The 23,649-nt window shown below is 61.5% G+C and overlaps 1 protein-coding gene across 1 annotated transcript in view; it reads left to right on the top strand.

Annotated features, from left to right (window-relative positions):
- LOC121284744 (mucin-5AC-like) overlaps positions 1-21,840 on the top strand; it is a gene marked incomplete at its 3' end in the record, with an annotated part of 56,322 nt that extends 34,482 nt beyond the window's left edge. The window contains exons 5-12 of the mRNA XM_041200295.1: positions 12,918-13,195; positions 15,108-15,391; positions 15,843-16,208; positions 16,760-16,978; positions 17,172-17,727; positions 18,864-19,166; positions 20,572-20,943; positions 21,396-21,840. Coding sequence (XP_041056229.1) covers positions 12,918-13,195; positions 15,108-15,391; positions 15,843-16,208; positions 16,760-16,978; positions 17,172-17,727; positions 18,864-19,166; positions 20,572-20,943; positions 21,396-21,840 — 2,823 coding nt within the window. The remainder of the gene's footprint in view (positions 1-12,917; positions 13,196-15,107; positions 15,392-15,842; positions 16,209-16,759; positions 16,979-17,171; positions 17,728-18,863; positions 19,167-20,571; positions 20,944-21,395) is intronic.
- Positions 21,841-23,649: the final 1,809 nt, after the last annotated feature.

The following is a 23,649-nucleotide window of genomic DNA, read 5'->3' as shown; positions in this document are numbered from 1 at the left end:
AGCATGCCCGACAATATATTTTCCCAGGATTATTAACGGAGGAATTTGTCATTATCAGCTAATGTTGTACTGTAAATGGGATTGACTTAAGAGCAGGAAGGTTTCTTGGTACAAAGGAATTATCAGCCCTACTGTGTACAGATCTGTAAGGTGAACTTCATATTCTGTTTGGGCTGAGATTTTGGATCAGGATGTTCCTGGATGTACCTGGTATCCCAGAAAACTCCCGCTGCATACTCTTCCTTTAAAAATAGCCCGCAATCCATTATGAGCCTACTTTCTTCCATCGCTTAAACTCACCCTGCCATTTAAAAAGTCATATGGAGCTGATTTTAACCCTTGTGTTGAGGGCTATTGAGGGGTGGGGTGGGGTGGGGTGGGGGGGAAGAGGGGAGGGTGGTGACAGCTCCAAGGGGTTAAAATATAGCCAAATGTCCTGCCCTTTGCCTTTGTGGCCCACCTGCTACACTCGCCCGATTCCCAGCCACCCGACCTGATGTCGTTGGCACTAGTGAGACTGTGTGTGGGTGGGATGCTGACTGGATCCATAGGTGTGAAGCTTGGATGCTAAAATAGCTTAGGCCCTGCGTCAGTGGGCTGCAACCCAAGTCTGGCGCTCACCCACCCCTACCCCCCCACCACCCCAGTCCCACTCTTACCCCCTCCCCCATTTAAAATCGGACCTTATACTTTTGTTTAATTACTTGCCACCCATTACATTTTTACTCAACCGGTTTGAAAAAAACAAAAAAAATCACCAGGGACTGAAGGTATTCTTTTTTTCTCCCTGAGAAAAAGAAACTTTCGTTTCTTGTGGCACCTTTTAGAAACTCAAGATTGTTCCAAAGCTGGAGTGTAACCATTATTGCACTGTAGGGAGCACAGCAGATCAGGTCAGACAGCCTGTTTTGCGATGTTGAGGGATAAATATCGATCAGGGCGCTGGGGAGAGCTTCCCCGCTCTTCATTGAAAGGGTTCCATGGGATGGATCTCTTTTGTGCTCCTGTGAGGGCACTGGTCTTAAAAGTTAGACAATCTATTCCCATTGACTGGGACACATGACAAATGTACCGAAGAGTTTAATGGACTGGTTATTATCATGAATGAATTAATGACTGAGAAACCTAAAATCCTTTCCGGTTAGCCTTATTCTTCAAGTAATCGTCATCATTGCTTTGAGTTCTATGCCAGACTAGTTTAGATTTTGAGTAGACTGTCTAGAAATGTCACCCGACATTCTGGGACCCATTTTCTTATGTTTTGCATCTGGGGACTACAACTTGCCGGGCGCAGAGGGAAAAAGGGTGGTTACCGCCCACTTTGTGCTGCGTGCACCACTAGGGCTACGGCCAGACCTGGGTGAAGAGCCAGCACATGCAACAGGAGAACCCGCTTCTCGAGCAGATCCCAGTGGCACTGATGTGGCACCATAGGCCTGTTCCTGCCACCACCCCCACTCCCCCCCCACAGCAATGGCCCCAACAAAACTGAAAGTGGAGGTTGAAGGTCGTGCATAGCCCTGTCTGATTGGAGGATCTGAGAAATGGGCTGCCAATATGACCTTCTCAGGGTCGGCGAGGAGGTGTTGGGGTTCGGGGGATGGGGGTCAATGAGGTGCTGATGTTGGACAGAAGGTCGGAAAGCCCAGGACTGGCGGCTGTCGCCACCTGCTGCAGACACTGGTTTTCGTTCCCCAATGTTGGGCACATGCCTTAGATTACCAACTGTGATTAAATGTGTTCCTGGAGGTTTCGTCACATGACTTGACCCCGCCCTCCAGCCATTAGTCAGCCAACCCATCCACCCCTGTGACGCACGGCTTTCCTACGTCAATTGGAAAGCACAAACACTCACTATCCAATCGGATGATGCTTGACTGTCAGCCAAACAGCCTCTTTCTTCCCACTTTCAATATTTTTACATCTAGTAAAGAGAAATGCTCAAATCAAATGAAAAACGAAGCAATTGTTTTCATGCCCCGATGATGTTTTCTTTCCAGGATTGAACAGAGCAGCACCCTGGAGACTGATCATCAATCTCCGGAGGGTTGGCAGCCACGCCAAGGGGCATTGCTGCATTGGGAGCCGTGTCAGAGCGAGCGAGGGAGGGAGCGAAGGAGCGAGGGAGGGAGGGACAGAAAGGAAGTGGGAGGGAGAATTGGAAATATAGCTTCAGGCAGGGCAGACTTTGAATGTTGGATTTGTACAGTGTCTGAAATGGAGGAAAATCACCACCTCCTCCACCTCCATTACCTCCTCCACCTCCATCACCTCCTCCACCTCCATCACCTCCTCGACCTCCATTACTTCCTCCTCCACCTCCATCACCTCCTCTACCTCCATCACCTCCTCCACCTTCATTACCTCCACCTCCACCTCCATCACCTCCTCCACCTCCATTACCTCCTCCTCCACCTCCATCACTTCCTCCACCTCCATCACCGCCTCCACCTCCATCACCTCCTCCACCACCATCACCTCCTCCTCCACCTCCATCACCTCCTCCACCTCCACCATCACCTCCTCCAGCTCCACCATCACCTCCTCCACCTCCACCTCCATCACCTCCTCCACCTCCATCACCTCCTCCACTACTATCACCTCCATCACCTCCTCCACCTCCATCAGCTCCTCCACGTCCAACACCACCTCCACCATCTCCCCCTCCACCATCACCTCCTCCACCTCCACCACCTCCTCCACCTCCATCACCTCCTCCACCTCCATCACCTCCTCCACCTCCATCACCACCTCCACCATCTCCTCCTCTTGCACTATCTCCTCCTCCTTCACCACCATCATCTCCCTCTCCACCTCCCCTTCCTCCACCATCTCTACCATATCTCCCTCCTCCTCCTCCACCATCTCCCCCTCCACCATCACCCCCTCCATCATCTCCCAATCCACCAGCTCCCCCTCCACCATCTCCCCCTCCACCACATCCCCGTCCTCTTCCTCCACCATCTCCCCCTCCACCACATGCTCCTCCACCATCTCCCCCTCCTCTTCCTCCATCATCTCCCACTCCTCTTCCTTCACCATCTCACCCTCCACCTCCCCCACCTCCACCATCACCCCCTCCCCTTCCTCCACCATCTCCTCCTCCTCTTCCTCCACCATCTCCCCCTCCTCTTCCTCCACCCTCCTCCTCCTCTTCCTCCACCATCTCCCCCTCCTCTTCCTCCTCCATCTCCCCCTCCTCCACCATCTCCCCCTCCACCATCTCACCTTCTCTTCCTCCACCATCTCCCCTTCCTCTTCCTCCATCATCTCCCCCTTCTCTCCCTCCTCTTCCTACACCATCTCCCCCTCCTCTTCCTCCACCATCACCCCTCCACCTCCCCCTCCTCCACCATCTTCCCCTCCTCTTCCTCAACCATCTCCCCCTCCTCCACCATCTCCCCCTCCTCTTCCTCCACCATCTCCCCCTCCACCACATCCTCCTCCACCATCTACCCCTCCTGTTCCTCCACCATTTCCCCCTCCTCTTCCTCCACCATCTCCCCCTCCACGACCTCCTCCACCACCATCTCCCCCTCCTCTTCCTCCACAACACCCCCTCCTCTTCTACCAGCATCTCTCCCTCCTCTTTCCCACCACCTCCCCCTCCACCACCTCCCACTCCTCTTCCTCCATCATCTCCCCCTCCACCTCCCCCACCTCCACCATCTCCCCCTGCTCTTCCTCCAACATCTCCCCCTCCTCTCCTCCACCATCTCCCACTCCTCTTCCTCCACCATCTCCCACTCCTCTTCCTCCACCAGCTCCCCCTCCTCCACCATCTCCCCCTCCTCTTCCTCCACCATCTCCCCCTCCACCTCCCCCTCCTCCACCACCACCCCCTCCTCTTCCTCTACCATCTCCCCCTCCACCTCCCCCTCCTCCACCATCTCCCCCTCCTCTTCCTCCACCATCTCCCCCTCCACCTACCCCTCCTCCACCATCTCACCCTCCTGTTCCACCACCTTCTTCCCCTCCTCTTCCTCCACCATCTCCCCCTCCACCACATCCTCCTCAACCATCTCCCCCTCCTCTTCCTCCACCATCATCCCCTCCTCTTCCTCCACCATCTCCCCCTATTCCTCCACCATCACCCCCTCCACTACCTCCCCATCCTCTTCCACCACCACCTCCCCATCCACCACCTCCCCCTCCTCTTCCTCCACCACATCCTGCTCCACCATCACCCCCTCTTCCTCCACAACATTCTCCTCCACCATATCCCCCTCCTGTTCCTCCACCATCTCCCCCTCCTCTTCCTCCACCATCAACCCCTCCTCTTCCTCCAGCATCTCCCCCTCATTTTTCCCACAACCTCCCCCTCCACCACCTCCCCCTCCTCTTCCTCCACCACCTTCCCCTCCTCCTCCACCCCCTCTTCTTCATCCACCATCTCCCCCTCCACCACCTCCCCCTCCTCTTCCTCCACCACATCCTCCTCCACCATTTCCACCTCCACCACATGTCCCTCCTCTTCCTCCACCACCTCCGCCTCCACCACCTCTCCCTCCTCATCCTCCACCACATCCTCCTCCACCATCTCCCCCTCCTCTTTCTCCACCATCTCCCCCTCCTCTTCCTCCACCATCTCCCCCTCCACCTCCCCCTCCTCCACCACCTCCCCCTCCTCATCCTCCACCATCTCCCCCTCCACCTCCCCCTTCTCCACCATCTCGCCCTCCTCTTCCTCCACCATCTCCCCCTCCACCTACCCCTCCTCCACCATCTCACCCTCCTGTTCCTCCACCATCTCCCCCTCATCTTCCTCCACCATCTCCCCCTCCACCACATCCTCCTCCACCATCTCCCCCTCCTCTTCCTCCACCATCACCCCTCCTCTTCCTCCACCATCTCCCCCTCCTCTTCCAACACCACCTCCCCATCCAACACCTCCCCCTCCTCTTCCTCCACAACATCCTCCTCCACCATGTCCCCCTCGTGTTCCTCCAACATCTCCCTCTCCTCTTCCTCCACAATCTCCCCCTCCTCTTCCTCCACCATCACCCCTCCACCTCCCCCTCCTCCACCATCTCCCCCTCCTCTTCCTCCATCTCCCCCTCCACCTACCCCTCCTCCACCATCTCACCCTCCTGTTCCACCACCTTCTTCCCCTCCTCTTCCTCCACCATCTCCCCCTCCACCACATCCTCCTCCACCATCTCCCCCTCCTCTTCCTCCACCATCACCCCCTCCTCTTCCTCCACCATCTCCCCCTATTCCTCCACCATCACCCCCTCCACTACCTCCCCATCCTCTTCCACCACCACCTCCCCATCCACCACCTCCCCCTCCTCTTCCTCCACCACATCCTGCTCCACCATCTCCCCCTCCTGTTCCTCCATCATCTCCCCCTCCACCACCTCCCCCTCCTCTTCCAACACCACCTCCCCATCCACCACATCCCCCTCCTCTTCCTCCACAACATTCTCCTCCACCATATCCCCCTCCTGTTCCTCCACCATCTCCCCCTCCTCTTCCTCCACCATCAACCCCTCCTCTTCCTCCACCATCAACCCCTCCTCTTCCTCCAGCATCTCCCCCTCATTTTTCCCACAACCTCCCCCTCCACCACCTCCCCCTCCTCTTCCTCCACCCCCTCTTCTTCATCCACCATCTCCCCCTCCACCACCTCCCCCTCCTCTTCCTCCACCACATCCTCCTCCACCATTTCCACCTCCACCACATGTCCCTCCTCTTCCTCCACCACCTCCGCCTCCACCACCTCTCCCTCCTCATCCTCCACCACATCCTCCTCCACCATCTCCCCCTCCTCTTTCTCCACCATCTCCCCCTCCTCTTCCTCCACCATCTCCCCCTCCACCTCCCCCTCCTCCACCACCTCCCCCTCCTCTTCCTCCACCATCTCCCCCTCCACCTACCCCTTCTCCACCATCTCGCCCTCCTCTTCCTCCACCATCTCCCCCTCCACCTACCCCTCCTCCACCATCTCACCCTACTGTTCCTCCACCATCTCCCCCTCCTCTTCCTCCACCATCTCCCCCTCCACCACATCCTCCTCCACCATCTCCCCCTCCTCTTCCTCCACCATCACCCCCTCCTCTTCCTCCACCATCTCCCCCTCCTCTTCCAACACCACCTCCCCATCCACCACCTCCCCCTCCTCTTCCTCCACAACATCCTCCTCCACCATGTCCCCCTCGTGTTCCTCCAACATCTCCCTCTCCTCTTCCTCCACAATCTCCCCCTCCTCTTCCTCCACCATCTCCCCTCCACCTCCCCCTCCTCCACCATCTTCCCCTCCTATTCCTCAACCAGCTCCCCCTCCCCTCTACCTCCTCCACCATCTCCCCCTCCTCTTCCTCCACCATCTCCCCCTCCTGTTCCTCCATCTCCCCCTCCTCTTCCTCCACCATCTCCCCCTCCTCTTCCTCCACCATCTCCTCCTCCTCTTCCTCCACCATCTCCCCCTCCACCTCACACTCCTCCAGAATCTCCCCCTCCTCTTCCCCACCACCCCCCCTCCTGTTCCTCCACCATCTCCCCCTCCACCGCTCCCTCCTCCACCATCTCCCCTCCACCTCACCCTCCTCCACCATCTCACCCTCCTGTTCCTCCACCATCTTCCCCTCCTCTTCCTCCACCATCTCCCCCTCCACCACATCCTCCTCCACCAACTCCCCCTCCTCTTCCTCCACCATCGCCGCCTCCTCTTCCTCCACCATCTCCCCCTCCTATTCCTCCACCATCTCCCCCTCCACTACCTCCCCCTCCTCTTCCACCACCACCTCCCCATCCACCACCTCCCTCTCCTCTTCCTCCACCACATCCTGCTCCACCATCACCCCCTCTTCCTCGAAAACATCCTCCTCCACCATATCCCCCTCTTGTTCCTCCACCATCTCCCCCTCCTCTTCCTCCACTATCAACCCCTCCTCTTCCTCCAGCATCTCCCCCTCCTCTTTCCCACCACCTCCCCCTCCACCACCTAAGCCTCCTCTTCCTCCACCACCTCCCCCTCCTCCTCCTCCCCCTGCTCTTCATCCACCATCTCCCCCTCCACCACCTCCCCCTCCTCTTCCTCCACCACATCCTCCTCCACCATTTCCCCCTCCACCACATGCCCCTCCTCTTCCTCCACCACCTCCCCCTCCTCCTCCTCCCCCTGCACTTCATCCACCATCTCCCCCTCCACCACCTCCCCCTCCTCTTCCTCCACCACATCCTCCTCCACCATTTCCCCCTCCACCACATGCCCCTCCTCTTCCTCCACCATCTCCCCCTCCTCTCCTCCACCATCTCCCCCTCCACCTCCCCCTCCTCCACAAACTCCCCCTCCTCTTCCTCCACCATCAACCCCTCCTCTTCCTCCAGCATCTCCCCCTCCTCTTTCCCACCATCTCCCCCTCCACCACCTCCCACTCCTCTTCCTCCACCACCTTCCCCTCCTCCTCCTCCCCCTCCTCTTCATCCACAATCTCCCCCTCCACCACCTCCCCCTCCTCTTCCTCCACCACATCCTCCTCCACCATTTCCCCATCCACCACATGCCCCTCCTCTTCCTCCACCACCTCCGCCTCCACAACCTCTCCCTCCTCTTCCTCCACCACATCCTCCTCCACAATCTCCCGCTCCACCTCCCCCACCTCCACCATCTCCCCCTGCTCTTCCTCCACCATCTCCCCCTCCTCTTCCTCCACCATCTCTCACTCCTCTTCCTCCACCATCTCCCCTTCCTCTTCCTCCACCAGCTCCCCCTCCTCCACCATCTCCCCCTCCTCTTCCTCCACCACATCCTCCTCCACCATCTCCCCCTCCTCTTCACCCACCATCTCCACCTCCTCTTCCTCCACCATCTACCCCTCCACCTCCCCCTCCTCCAACATCTCCCCCTCCTCTTCCTCCACCATCTCCCCCTCCTCTTCCTCCACCATCTCCCGCTCCACCTCCCCCACCTCCACCATCTCCCCCTGCTCTTCCTCCACCATCTCCCCTTCCTCTTCCTCCACCACCTCCGCCTCCACCACCTCTCCCTCCACCATATCCTCCTCCACCATCTCCCCCTCCTCTTCCTCCACCATCTCCCCCTCCTCTCCTCCACCATCTCCCACTCCTCTTCCTCCACCATCTCCCACTCCTCTTCCTCCACCAGCTCCCCCTCCTCTTTCCCACCATCTCCCCATCCTCTTCCTCCACCATCTCCCCCTCCACCTCGCCCTCCTCCACCACCTCCCCCTCCTCTTCCTCCACCATCTCCCTCTCCACCTCCCCCTCCTCCACCATCTCCCCCTCCTCTTCCTCCACCATCTCCGCCTCCACCTACCCCTCCTCCACCATCTCACCCTCCTGTTCCTCCACCATCTCCTCCTCCTCTTTCTCCACCATCTCCCCCTCCACCACATCCTCCTCCACCATCTCCCCCTCCTCTTCCTCCACCATCACCCCCTGCTCTTCCTCCACCATCTCCCCCTATTCCTCCACCATCACACCCTCCACTACCTCCCCATCCTCTTCCACCCCACCTCCCCATCCACCACCTCCCCCTCCTCTTCCTCCACCACCACCCCCTCCTCTTCCTCCACCACCTTCCTCCTCCTCCTCCCCCTCCTCTTCATCCACCATCTCCCCCTGCACCACCTCCCCCGCCTCTTCCTCCACCACATCCTCCTCCACCATTTCCCCCTCCACCACATGCCCCTCCTCTTCCTCCACCAGCTGCGCCTCCACAACCTCTCCCTCCTCCTCCTCCACCACATCCTCCTCCACCATCTCCCCCTCCTCTTTCTCAACCATCTCCCCCTCCTCTTCCTCCACCATCTCCCCCTCCACCTCCCCCACCTCCACCATCTCCCCCTGCTCTTCCTCCACCATCTCCCCCTCCTCTTCCTCCACCATCTCTCACTCCTCTTCCTCCACCATCTCCCCTTCCTCTTCCTCCACCAGCTCCCCCTCCTCCAACATCTCCCCCTCCTCTTCCTCCACCATCTCCCCCTCCACCTCCCCCTGCACCACCACCTCCCCCTCCTCTTCCTCCACCATCTCCCCCTCCACCTCCGCCTCCTCCACCATCCACCCCTCCTCTTCCTCCACCATCTCCCCCTCCACCTACCCCTCCTCCACCATCTCACCCTACTGTTCCTCCACCATCTCCCCCTCCTCTTCCTCCACCATCTCCCCCTCCACCACATCCTCCTCCACCATCTCCCCCTCCTCTTCATCCACCATCACCCCCTCCTCTTCCTCCACCATCTCCCCCTCCTGTTCCTCCACCATCTCCCCATCCACCACCTCCCCCTCCTCTTCCAACACCACCTCCCCATCCACCACCTCCCCCTCCTCTTCCTCCACAACATCCTCCTCCACCATGTCGCCCTCCTGTTCCTCCAACATCTCCCCCTCCTCTTCCTCCACAATCTCCCCCTCCTCTTCCTCCACCATCTCCCCCTCCTCTTCCTCCACCATCTCCCCCTCCTGTTCCTCCACCATCTCCCCCTCCTCTTCCTCCATGATCTCCCCCTCCTCTTCCTCCACCATCTCCTCCTCCTCTTCCTCCACCATCTCCCCCTCCTCTTCCTCCACCATCTCCCCCTCCTCTCCTCCACCATCTCCCACTCCTCTTCCTCCACCATCTCCCACTCCTCTTCCTCCACCAGCTCCCCCTCCTCTTTCCCACCATCTCCCCATCCTCTTCCTCCACCATCTCCCCCTCCACCTCGCCCTCCTCCACCACCTCCCCCTCCTCTTCCTCCACCATCTCCCCCTCCACCTCCCCCTCCTCCACCATCTCCCCCTCCTCTTCCTCCACCATCTCCGCCTCCACCTACCCCTCCTCCACCATCTCACCCTCCTGTTCCTCCACCATCTCCTCCTCCTCTTTCTCCACCATCTCCCCCTCCACCACATCCACCTCCACCATCTCCCCCTCCTCTTCCTCCACCATCACCCCCTGCTCTTCCTCCACCATCTCCCCCTATTCCTCCACCATCACACCCTCCACTACCTCCCCATCCTCTTCCACCCCACCTCCCCATCCACCACCTCCCCCTCCTCTTCCTCCACCACCACCCCCTCCTCTTCCTCCACCACCTTCCCCTCCTCCTCCTCCCCCTCCTCTTCATCCACCATCTCCCCCTGCACCACCTCCCCCGCCTCTTCCTCCACCACATCCTCCTCCACCATTTCCCCCTCCACCACATGCCCCTCCTCTTCCTCCACCAGCTGCGCCTCCACAACCTCTCCCTCCTCCTCCTCCACCACATCCTCCACCATCTCCCCCTCCTCTTTCTCAACCATCTCCCCCTCCTCTTCCTCCACCATCTCCCCCTCCACCTCCCCCACCTCCACCATCTCCCCCTGCTCTTCCTCCACCATCTCCCCCTCCTCTTCCTCCACCATATCTCACTCCTCTTCCTCCACCATCTCCCCTTCCTCTTCCTCCACCAGCTCCCCCTCCTCCAACATCTCCCCCTCCTCTTCCTCCACCATCTCCCCCTCCACCTCCCCCTGCACCACCACCTCCCCCTCCTCTTCCTCCACCATCTCCCCCTCCACCTCCGCCTCCTCCACCATCCCCCCCTCCTCTTCCTCCACCATCTCCCCCTCCACCTACCCCTCCTCCACCATCTCACCCTACTGTTCCTCCACCATCTCCCCCTCCTCTTCCTCCACCATCTCCCCCTCCACCACATCCTCCTCCACCATCTCCCCCTCCTCTTCATCCACCATCACCCCCTCCTCTTCCTCCACCATCTCCCCCTCCTGTTCCTCCACCATCTCCCCCTCCACCACCTCCCCCTCCTCTTCCAACACCACCTCCCCATCCACCACCTCCCCCTCCTCTTCCTCCACAACATCCTCCTCCACCATGTCGCCCTCCTGTTCCTCCAACATCTCCCCCTCCTCTTCCTCCACAATCTCCCCCTCCTCTTCCTCCACCATCTCCCCCTCCTCTTCCTCCACCATCTCCCCCTCCTCTTCCTCCACCATCTCCCCCTCCTCTTCCTCCATGATCTCCCCCTCCTCTTCCTCCACCATCTCCTCCTCCTCTTCCTCCACCATCTCCCCCTCCTCTTCCTCCACCATCTCCCCCTCCACCTCACCCTCTTCCAGCATGTCCCCCTCCTCTTCCCCCACCACCCCCCCTCCTGTTCCTCCACCATCTCCCCCTCCACCGCCCCCTCCTCCACCATCTCCCCCTCCTCTTCCTCCACCATCTCCCCTCCACCTCCCTCTCCTCCAACATCTCCCCCTCCTCTTCCTCCACCATCTCCCGCTCCACCTCCCCCTCCTCCACCATCTCCCCCTCCTCCTCCTCCACCATCGCCCCCTCCTCCTCCTCCACCATCGCCCCCTCCTATTCCTCCACCATCTCCCCCTCCACCACCTCCCCCTCCTCTTCCACCACCACCTCCCTATCCACCCCCCCTCCTCCTCCTCCACCACATCCTCATCCACCATCTCCCCCTCCTCTTCCTCCACTACATCCTCCTCCACCATCTGCCCCTCCTCTTCCCCCACCATCTCCACCTCCTCTTCCTCCACCATCTAACCCTCCACCTCCCCCTCCTCCACCATCTCCCCTCCTCTTCCTGCACCATCTCCCCCTCCTCATCCTCCACCATCTCCACCTCCACCTCCCCCTCCTCCACCATCTCCCCCTCTTCTTCCTCCACCATCTCCCCCTCCTCTTCCTTCACCATCTCCTCCTCCTCTTCCTCCACCAGCTCCCCCTCCTCCACCATCTCCCCCTCCTCTTCCTCCACCATCTCCCCCTCCACCTCCCCCTCCTCCACCATCTCCCCCTCCTCTTCCTCCACCATCTCCCCCTCCCCCCCTCCACCATCTCCCCCTCCTCTTCCACCACCATCTCGGCCTCCACCTACCCCTCCTCCACCATCTCACCCTCCTGTTCCTCCACCATCTCCCCCTCCTCTTTCTCCACCATCTCCCCCTCCACCACATCCTCCTCCACCATCTCCCCCTCCTCTTCCTCCACCATCACCCCCTGCTCTTCCTCCACCATCTCCCCCTATTCCTCCACCATCTCACCCTCCACTACCTCCCCATCCTCTTCCACCCCACCTCCCCATCCACCACCTCCCCCTCCTCTTCCTCCACCACATCCTGCTCCACCAGCACCCCCTCTTCCTCCACAACATCCTCCTCCACCATATCCCCCTCCTGTTCCTCCACCATCTCCCCCTCCTCTTCCTCCACCACCTTCCCCTCCTCCTCCTCCCCCTCCTCTTCATCCACCATCTCCCCCTGCGCCACCTCCCCCGCCTCTTCCTCCACCACATCCTCGTCCACCATTTCCCCCTCCACCACATGCCCCTCCTCTTCCTCCACCAGCTGTGCCTCCACAACCTCTCCCTCCTCCTCCTCCACCACATCCTCCTCCACCATCTCCCCCTCCTCTTTCTCCACCATCTCCCACTCCTCTTCCTCCACCATCTCCCCCTCCACCTCCCCCACCTCCACCATCTCCCCCTGCTCTTCCTCCACCATCTCCCCCCCTCTTCCTCCACCATCTCTCACTCCTTTTCCTCCACCATCTCCCCTTCCTCTTCCTCCACCAGCTCCCCCTCCTCCAACATCTCCCCCTCCTCTTCCTCCACCATCTCCCCCTCCACCTCACCCTGCACCACCACCTCCCCCTCCTCTTCCTCCACCATCTCCCCCTCCACCTCCCCCTCCTCCACCATCTCCCCCTCCTCTTCCTCCACCATCTCCCCCTCCACCTACCCCTCCTCCACCATCTCACCCTCCTGTTCCTCCACCAGCTCCCCCTCCTCTTCCTCCACCATCTCCCCCTCCACCACATCCTCCTCCACCATCTCCCCTCCTCTTCCTCCACCATCACCCCCTCCTCTTCCTCCATCATCTCCCCCTCCTGTTCCTCCACCATCTCCCCCTCCTCTTCCTCCACCATCACCCCCTCCTCTTCCTCCACCATCTCCCCCTCCTGTTCCTCCATCATCTCCCCCTCCACCACCTCCCCCTCCTCTTCCAACACCACCTCCCCATCCACCACAACCCCCTCCTCTTCCTCCACAACATCCTCCTCCACCATGTCGTCCTCCTGTTCCTCCAACATCTCCCCCTCCTCTTCCTCCACAATCTCCCCCTCCTCTTCCTCCACCATCTCCCCCTCCTGTTCCTCCACCATCTCCCCCTCCTGTTCCTCCACCATCTCCCCCTCCTCTTCCTCCACGATCTCCCCCTCCTCTTCCTCCACCATCTCCCCCTCCACCTCACCCTCTTCCAGCATCCCCCCCTCCTCTTCCCCCACCACCCCCCCTCCTGTTCCTCCACCATCTCCCCCTCCACCGCCCCCTCCTCCACCATCTCCCCCTCCTCTTCCTCCACCATCTCCCCTCCACCTCCCCCTCCTCCAACATCTCCCCCTCCTCTTCCTCCACCATCTCCCGCTCCACCTCCCCCTCCTCCAGCATCTCCCCCTCCTCCTCCTCCACCATCGCCCCCTCCTCTTCCTCCACCATCTCCCCCTCCTATTCCTCCACCATCTCCCCCTCCACCACCTCCCCCTCCTCTTCCACCACCACCTCCCTATCCACCCCCCCTCCTCCTCCACCACATCCTCATCCACCATCTCCCCCTCCTCTTCCTCCACTACATCCTCCTCCACCATCTGCCCCTCCTCTTCCCCCACCATCTCCACCTCCTCTTCCACCACCATCTACCCCTCCACCTCCCCCTCCTCCACCATCTCCCCCTCCTCTTCCTCCACCATCTCCCCCTCCTCTTCCTCCACCATCTCCCCCTCATCTTCCTCCACCATCTCCCCCTCCACCTCCCCCTCCTCCACCATCTCCCCCTCCTCTTCCTCCACCATCTCCCCCTCCTCTTCCTTCACCATCTCCTCCTCCTCTTCCTCCACCAGCTCCCCCTCCTCCACCATCTCCCCCTCCTCTTCCTCCACCAGCTCCCCCTCCTCCACCATCTCCCCCTCCTCTTCCTCCACCATCTCCACCTCCTCTTCCTCTACCATCTCCCCCTCCCCCCTCCACCATCTCCCCCTCCTCTTCCTCCACCATCTCCACCTCCTCTTCCTCTACCATCTCCCCTCCTCTTCCTCCACCATCTCCCCCTCCACCTCCCCCTCCTCCACCATCTCCCTCTCCTCCTCCTCCACCATCTCCCCCTCCTCTTCCTCCACCATCTCCCCCTCCTCTTCCTCCACCATCTCCCCCTCCACCACATCCTCCTCCACCATCTCCTCCTCCACCATCTCCCCTCCTGTTTGTCCACCGTCTCCCCCTCCTCTTCCTCCACCACATCCTCCTCCACCATCTCTCCCTCCACCACATCCCCCTCCTCTTTCTCCACCACCTCCCCCTCCACCACATCCTCCTCCACCATCTCCCCCTCCTCTTCCTCCACCATCTCCCCCTCCAGCTCCCCTTCCTCTACCATCTCCCCCTCCTCTTCCTCCACCAGCTCCCCCTCCACCTCCCCCTCCTCCACCATCTCCCACTCCTCTTCCTAAACCATCTCCCCCTCCTCTTCCTCCACCAGCTCCCCCTCCACCACATCCTCCTCCACCATCTCCCCCTCCACCACATCCTCCTCCACCATCTTCCCCTCCTCTTCCTCCACCATCTCGCCCTCCTGTTCCTCCACCATCTCCCCCTCCTCTTCCACCACCATCTCCCCCTCCTGTTCCTCCACCATCTCCCCCTCCTGTTCCTCCACCATCTCCCCCTCCTCTTCCTCCACCATCTCCCCCTCGTGTTCCTCCACCATCTCCCCCTCCACCTCCCCCTCCCCCTCCACCACATCCTCCTCCACCATCTCCCCCTCCTCTTCCTCCACCATCTCCCCCTCCTCTTCCTCCACCATCTCCCCCTCCACCACATCCTCCTCCACCATCTCCCCCTCCTCTTCCTCCACCATCTCCCCCTCCTGTTCCTCCACCATCTCCCCCTCCACCACATCCTCCTCCACCATCTTCCCCTCCACTTCCTCCACCATCTCCCCCTCCTGTTCCTCCACCATCTCCCCTTCCACCACATCCTCCTCCACCATCTCCCCCTCCTCTTCCTCCACCATCTCCCCCTCCTGTTCCTCCACCATCTCCCCTCCTCTTCCTCCACCATCTCCCCCTCCACCACATCCTCCTCCACCATCTCCCCCTCCTCTTCCTCCACCATCTCCCCCTCCTCTTCCTCCACCATCTCCCCCTCCTCTTCCTCCTCCATCACATCCTCCTCCACCATCTCCCCCTCCTCTTCTTCCTCCACCATCTCCCCCTCCTCTTCTTCCTCCACCATCTCCCCCTCCTCTTCTTCCTCCACCATCTCCCCCTCCTCTTCCTCCACCATCTCCCCTTCCTCTTCCTCCACCACCTTCCCCTCCTCCACCATCTCCCCCTCCTCTTCCTCCACCATCTCCCCCTCCAGCTCCCCTTCCTCTACCATCTCCCCCTCCCCCTCCTCCACCATCTCCCCCTCCACCTCCCCCTCCTCCACCATCTCCCCCTCCTCTTCCTAAACCATCTCCCCCTCCTCTTCCTCCACCATCTCCCTCTCCACCACATTCTCCTCCACCATCTCCCCCTCCCGTTCCTCCACCTTCTCCCCCTCCTCTTCCTCTACCATCTCCCCTCCTCTTCCACCACCATCTCCCCCTCCTCCTCCACCATCTCCCCCTCCTCTTCCTCTACCATTTCCCCCTCCACCATCTCCCCCACCTGTTTCTCCACCATCTCCCCCTCCTCTTCCTCCACCATCTCCCCCTCCACCACATCCTCCTCCACCATCTCCCCCTCCTCTTCCTCCACCATCACCCCCTGCTCTTCCTCCACCATCTCCCCCTATTCCTCCACCATCTCACCCTCCACTACCTCCCCATCCTCTTCCACCCCACCTCCCCATCCACCACCTCCCCCTCCTCTTCCTCCACCACGTCCTGCTCCACCAGCACCCCCTCTTCCTCCACAACATCCTCCTCCACCATATCCCCCTCCTGTTCCTCCACCATCTCCCCCTCCTCTTCCTCCACCACCTTCCCCTCCTCCTCCTCCCCCTCCTCTTCATCCACCATCTCCCCCTGCGCCACCTCCCCCGCCTCTTCCTCCACCACATCCTCCTCCACCATTTCCCCCTCCACCACATGCCCCTCCTCTTCCTCCACCAGCTGCGCCTCCACAACCTCTCCCTCCTCCTCCTCCACCACATCCTCCTCCACCATCTCCCCCTCCTCTTTCTCCACCATCTCCCACTCCTCTTCCTCCACCATCTCCCCCTCCACCTCCCCCACCTCCACCATCTCCCCCTGCTCTTCCTCCACCATCTCCCCCCCTCTTCCTCCACCATCTCTCACTCCTTTTCCTCCACCATCTCCCCTTCCTCTTCCTCCACCAGCTCCCCCTCCTCCAACATCTCCCCCTCCTCTTCCTCCACCATCTCCCCCTCCACCTCCCCCTGCACCACCACCTCCCCCTCCTCTTCCTCCACCATCTCCCCCTCCACCTCCCCCTCCTCCACCATCTCCCCCTCCTCTTCCTCCACCATCTCCCCCTCCACCTACCCCTCCTCCACCATCTCACCCTCCTGTTCCTCCACCATCTCCCCCTCCTCTTCCTCCACCATCTCCCCCTCCACCACATCCTCCTCCACCATCTCCCCCTCCTCTTCCTCCACCATCACCCCCTCCTCTTCCTCCACCATCTCCCCCTCCTGTTCCTCCACCATCTCCCCCTCCTCTTCCTCCACCATCACCCCCTCCTCTTCCTCCACCATCTCCCCCTCCTGTTCCTCCATCATCTCCCCCTCCACCACCTCCCCCTCCTCTTCCAACACCACCTCCCCATCCACCACATCCCCCTCCTCTTCCTCCACAACATCCTCCTCCACCATGTCGCCCTCCTGTTCCTCCAACATCTCCCCCTCCTCTTCCTCCACAATCTCCCCCTCCTCTTCCTCCACCATCTCCCCCTCCTGTTCCTCCACCATCTCCCCCTCCTCTTCCTCCACGATCTCCCCCTCCTCTTCCTCCACCATCTCCCCCTCCACCTCACCCTCTTCCAGCATCCCCCCCTCCTCTTCCCCCACCACCCCCCCTCCTGTTCCTCCACCATCTCCCCCTCCACCGCCCCCTCCTCCACCATCTCCCCCTCCTCTTCCTCCACCATCTCCCCTCCACCTCCCCCTCCTCCAACATCTCCCCCTCCTCTTCCTCCACCATCTCCCGCTCCACCTCCCCCTCCTCCAGCATCTCCCCCTCCTCCTCCTCCACCATCGCCCCCTCCTCTTCCTCCACCATCTCCCCCTCCTATTCCTCCACCATCTCCCCCTCCACCACCTCCCCCTCCTCTTCCACCACCACCTCCCAATCCACCCCCCCCTCCTCCTCCACCACATCCTCATCCACCATCTCCCCCTCCTCTTCCTCCACTACATCCTCCTCCACCATCTGCCCCTCCTCTTCCCCCACCATCTCCACCTCCTCTTCCACCACCATCTACCCCTCCACCTCCCCCTCCTCCACCATCTCCCCCTCCTCTTCCTCCACCATCTCCCCCTCCTCTTCCTCCACCATCTCCCCCTCATCTTCCTCCACCATCTCCCCCTCCACCTCCCCCTCCTCCACCATCTCCCCCTCCTCTTCCTCCACCATCTCCCCCTCCTCTTCCTTCACCATCTCCTCCTCCTGTTCCTCCACCAGCTCCCCCTCCTCCACCATCTCCCCCTCCTCTTCCTCCACCAGCTCCCCCTCCTTCACCATCTCCCCCTCCTCTTCCTCCACCATCTCCACCTCCTCTTCCTCTACCATCTCCCCCTCCCCCCCTCCACCATCTCCCCCTCCTCTTCCTCCACCATCTCCACCTCCTCTTCCTCTACCATCTCCCCTCCTCTTCCTCCACCATCTCCCCCTCCACCTCCCCCTCCTCCACCATCTCCCTCTCCTCCTCCTCCACCATCTCCCCCTCCTCTTCCTCCACCATCTCCCCCTCCTCTTCCTCCACCATCTCCCCCTCCACCACATCCTCCTCCACCATCTCCTCCTCCACCATCTCCCCTCCTGTTTGTCTACCATCTCCCCCTCCTCTTCCTCCAACACATCCTCCTCCACCATCTCTCCCTCCACCACATCCCCCTCCTCTTTCTCCACCACCTCCCCCTCCACCACATCCTCCTCCACCTTCTCCCCCTCCTCTTCCTCCACCATCTCCCCCTCCAGCTCCCCTTCCTCTACCATCTCCCCCTCCTCTTCCTCCACCAGCTCCCCCTCCACCTCCCCCTCCTCCACCATCTCCCCCTCCTCTTCCTAAACCATCTCCCCCTCCTCTTCCTCCACCAGCTCCCCCTCCACCACATCCTCCTCCACCATCTCCCCCTCCACCACATCCTCCTCCACCATCTTCCCCTCCTCTTCCTCCACCATCTCGCCCTCCTGTTCCTCCACCATCCACCCCTCCTCTTCCACCACCATCTCCCCCTCCTGTTCCTCCACCATCTCCCCCTCCTGTTCCTCCACCATCTCCCCCTCCTCTTCCTCCACCATCTCCCCCTCGTGTTCCTCCACCATCTCCCCCTCCACCTCCCCCTCCCCCTCCACCACATCCTCCTCCACCATCTCCCCCTCCTCTTCCTCCACCATCTCCCCCTCCTCTTCCTCCACCATCTCCCCCTCCACCACATCCTCCTCCACCATCTCCCCCTCCTCTTCCTCCACCATCTCCCCCTCCTGTTCCTCCACCATCTCCCCCTCCACCACATCCTCCTCCACCATCTTCCCCTCCACTTCCTCCACCATCTCCCCCTCCTGTTCCTCCACCATCTCCCCCTCCACCACATCCTCCTCCACCATCTCCCCCTCCTCTTCCTCCACCATCTCCCCCTCCTGTTCCTCCACCATCTCCCCTCCTCTTCCTCCACCATCTCCCCCTCCACCACATCCTCCTCCACCATCTCCCCCTCCTCTTCCTCCACCATCTCCCCCTCCTCTTCCTCCTCCATCACATCCTCCTCCACCATCTCCCCCTCCTCTTCTTCCTCCACCATCTCCCCCTCCTCTTCTTCCTCCACCATCTCCCCCTCCTCTTCCTCCACCATCTCCCCTTCCTCTTCCTCCACCATCTCCCCCTCCAGCTCCCCTTCCTCTACCATCTCCCCCTCCTCTTCCTCCACCATCTCCCCCTCCACCTCCCCCTCCTCCACCATCTCCCCCTCCTCTTCCTCCACCATCTCCCCCTCCACCTACCCCTCCTCCACCATCTCCCCCTCCCGTTCCTCCACCTTCTCCCCCTCCTCTTCCTCCACCATCTCCCCTCCTCTTCCACCACCATCTCCCCCTCCTCCTCCACCATCTCCCCCTCCTCTTCCTGTACCATTTCCCCCTCCACCATCTCCCCCACCTGTTCCTCCACCATCTCCCCCTCCTCTTCCTCCACCATCTCCCCCTCCACCACATCCTCCTCCACCATCTCCCCCTCCACCACATCCTCCTCCACCATCTTCCCCTCCTCTTCCTCCACCATCTCCCCCTCCACTTTCTCCACCATCTCCCCCTCCACTTCCTCCACCATCTCCCCCTCCTTTTCCTCCACCATCTCCCCCTCCTCTTCCTCCACCATCTCCCCCTCCTGTTCCTCCACCTTCTCCCCCTCCTCTTCCTCCACCATCTCCCCCTCCTGTTCCTCCACCATCTCCCCCTCCTGTTCCTCCATCATCCCCCCTCCACCTCCCCCTCCACCACATCCTCCTCCACCATCTCCCCCTCCTCTTCCTCCAACATCTCCCCCTCCTCTTCCTCCACCATCTCCCCCTCCACCACATCCTCCTCCACCATCTCCCCCTCCTCTTCCTCCACCATCTCCCTCTCCTGTTCCTCCACCATCTCCCCCTCCACCACATCCTCCTCCACCATCTTCCCCTCCACTTCCTCCACCATCTCCCCCTCCTGTTCCTCCACCATCTCCCCCTCCACCACATCCTCCTCCACCATCTCCCCCTCCTCTTCCTCCACCATCTACCCCTCCTCTTCCTCCACCATCTCCCCCTCCACCACATCCTCCTCCACCATCTCCCCCTCCTCTTCCTCCACCATCTCCCCCTCCTCTTCCTCCACCATCTCCCCCTCCTCTTCCTCCACCATCTCCCCCTCCTCTTCCTCCACCATCTCCCCCTCCACCACATCCTCCACCACCATCTCCCCCTCCACCACATCCTCCTCCACCATCTTCCCCTCCTCTTCCTCCACCATCTCCCCCTCCACTTCCTCCACCATCTCCGCCTCCTGTTCCTCCACCATCTCCCCCTCCTGTTCCTCCATCATCTCCCCCTCCTGTTCCTCCACTATCTCCCCCTCCTGTTCCTCCACCATCTCCCCCTCACGTTCCTCCACCCTCTCCCTCTCCACCTCCCCCTCCACCTCCCCCTCCACCACATCCTACTCCACCATCTCGCCCTCCTCTTCCTCTACTATCTCCCCCTCCTGTTCCTCCACCATCTCCCCCTCCTGTTCCTCCACCATCTCCTCCTCCTGTTCCTCCACCATCTTCCCCTCCTCTTCCTCCACCATCTCCCCCTCCTGTTCCTCCACCATCGCCCCCTCCACCTCCCCCTCCACCACTTCCTCCTCCACCATCTCCCCCTCCTCTTCCTCCAACATCTCCCCCTCCTCTTCCTCCACCATCTCCCCCTCCACCACATCCTCCTCCACCATCTCCCCCTCCTCTTCCTCCACCATCTCCCCCTCCTGTTCCTCCACCATCTCCCCCTCCACCACATCCTCCTCCACCATCTTCCCCTCCACTTCCTCCACCATCTCCCCCTCCTCTTCCTCCACCATCTCCCCCTCCTCTTCCTCCACCATCTCCCCCTCCTCTTCCTCCACCATCTCCCCCTCCACCACATCCTCCTCCACCATCTCCCCCTCCTCTTCCTCCACTATCTCCCCCTCCTCTTCCTCCACCATCTCCCCCTCCTCTTCCTCCACCATCTCCCCCTCCTCTTCCTCCACCATCTCCCCCTCCACCACATCCTCCACCACCATCTCCCCTCCACCACATCCTCCTCCACCATCTTCCCCTCCTCTTCCTCCACCATCTCGCCCTCCTGTTCCTCCACCATCTCCCCCTCCTGTTCCTCCACCCTCTCCCTCTCCACCTCCCCCTCCACCTCCCCCTCCACCACATCCTCCTCCACCATCTCCCCCTCCTCTTCCTCCACTATCTCCCCCTCCTGTTCCTCCACCCTCTCCCTCTCCACCTCCCCCTCCACCTCCCCCTCCACCACATCCTCCACCATCTCACCCTCCTGTTCCTCCACCATCTCCCCCTCATCTTCCTCCACCATCTCACCCTCCTGTTCCTCCACCATCTCCCCCTCCACCACATCCTCCTCCACCATCTCCCCCTCCACCACATCCTCCTCCACCATCTCCCCCTCCACCACATCCTCCTCCACCATCTCCCCCTCCTCTTCCTCCACCATCTCCCCCTCCTCTTCCTCCACCATCTCCCCCTCATCTTCCTCCACCATCTCACCCTCCTGTTCCTCCACCATCTCCCCCTCCACCACATCCTCCTCCACCATCTCCCCCTCCACCACATCCTCCTCCACCATCTCCCCCTCCTCTTCCTCCACCATCTCCCCCTCCTCTTCCTCCTCCATCACATCCTCCTCCACCATCTCCCCCTCCTCTTCTTCCTCCACCATCTCCCCCTCCTCTTCTTCCTCCACCATCTCCCCCTCCTCTTCCTCCACCATCTCCCCTTCCTCTTCCTCCACCACCTGCCCCTCCTCCACCATCTCCCCCTCCTCTTCCTCCATCATCTCCCCCTCCAGCTCCCCTTCCTCTACCATCTCCCCCTCCTCTTCCTCCACCATCTCCCCCTCCTCTTCCTCCACCATCTCCCTCTCCACCACATCCTCCTCCACCATCTCCCCCTCCCGTTCCTCCAGCTTCTCCCCCTCCTCTTCCTCCACCATCTCCCCTCCTCTTCCACCACCATCTCCCCCTCCTCCTCCACCATCTCCCCCTCCTCTTCCTCCACCATCTCCCCTCCTCTTCCACCACCATCTCCCCCTCCTCCTCCACCATCTCCCCCTCCTCCTCCACCATCTCCCCCTCCTCTTCCTCTACCATTTCCCCCTCCACCATCTCCCCCACCTGTTCCTCCACCATCTCCCCCTCCTCTTCCTCCACCAGCTCCCCCTCCACCACATCCTCCTCCACCATCTCCCCCTCCACCACATCCTCCTCCACCATCTTCCCCTCCTCTTCCTCCACCATCTCCCCTCCACTTCCTCCACCATCTCCCCCTCCTGTTCCTCCACCATCTCCCCCTCCTGTTCCTCTACCCTCTCCCTCTCCACCTCCCCCTCCACCTCCCCCTCCACCACATCCTCCTCCACCATCTCCCCCTCCACTTCCTCCACCATCTGCCCCTCCTGTTCCTCCACCATCTCCCCCTCCTGTTCCTCCACCATTTCCCCCTCCTGTTCCTCCACCATCGCCCCCTCCTGTTCCTCCACCCTCTCCCCCTCCTGTTCCTCCACCCTCTCCCCCTCCTGTTCCTCCACCCTCTCCCCCTCCTGTTCCTCCACCCTCTCCCCCTCCACCACATCTTCCTCCACCATCTCCCCCTCCTCTTCCTCCACCATCTCCCCCTCCTCTTCCTCCACCATCTCCACCTCCCCCTCCCCCTCCACCACATCCTCCTCCACCATCTCCCCCTCCTCTTCCTCCACCATCTCCCCCTCCTGTTCCTCCACCATCTCCCCCTCCTGTTCCTCCACCATCTCCCCCTCCTGTTCCTCCACCCTCTCCCTCTCCACCTCCCCCTCCACCTCCCCCTCCACCACATCCTCCTCCACCATCTCCCCCTCCTCTTCCTCCACCATCTCCCCTCCACTTCCTCCACCATCTGCCCCTCCTGTTCCTCCACCATCTCCCCCTCCTGTTCCTCCACCATCTCCCCCTCCACTTCCTCCACCATCGCCCCCTCCTGTTCCTCCACCCTCTCCCCCTCCTGTTCCTCCACCCTCTCCCCCTCCTGTTCCTCCACCCTCTCCCCCTCCTGTTCCTCCACCCTCTCCCCCTCCACCTCCCCCTCCACCATATCTTCCTCCACCATCTCCCCCTCCTCTTCCTCCACCATCTCCCCCTCCTCTTCCTCCACCATCTCCACCTCCCCCTCCCCCTCCACCACATGCTCCTCCACCATCTCCCCCTCCTCTTCCTCCACCATCTCCCCCTACTGTTCCTCCACCATCTCCCCCTCCTCTTCCTCCACTATCTCCCCCTCCTGTTCCTCCACCCTCTCCCTCTCCACCTCCCCCTCCACCACATCTTCCTCCACCATCTCCCCCTCCTCTTCCTCCACCATCTCCCCCTCCACCTCCCCCTCCTCCACCATCTCCCCCTCCACCTCCCCCTCCACCACATCCTCCTCCACCATCTCCCCCTCCTCTTCCTCCACCCACCTCCCCCTCCACCCCCACCCCATCAGCCTTTGAAACCCTGGGCTGGGCAAGCGGGAGCGCCGCGCGGTCTCGAGTCTGTGGGCGGCGGGCGCGCGCGTGCGCACGGCTCCTCGCCATTGTTGGCTTTGTCGTGGGCGCGTTTCCCCGCCCCCGCCCCCGGGGGCCGGGAGCGCGCCGGGAGGCCGCTGATGGTGTGTGTGTGTGCGTGTGCGTGTGTGTGTCCGTGCGCGCGCGG

The sequence above is a fragment of the Carcharodon carcharias genome, chromosome 12, assembly GCF_017639515.1.
Source record: "Carcharodon carcharias isolate sCarCar2 chromosome 12, sCarCar2.pri, whole genome shotgun sequence".
Lineage (NCBI taxonomy): Eukaryota > Metazoa > Chordata > Chondrichthyes > Lamniformes > Lamnidae > Carcharodon > Carcharodon carcharias.
Note: the sequence above shows the minus strand (reverse complement) of the source record. Positions and strands in the feature narration are given on the sequence as shown.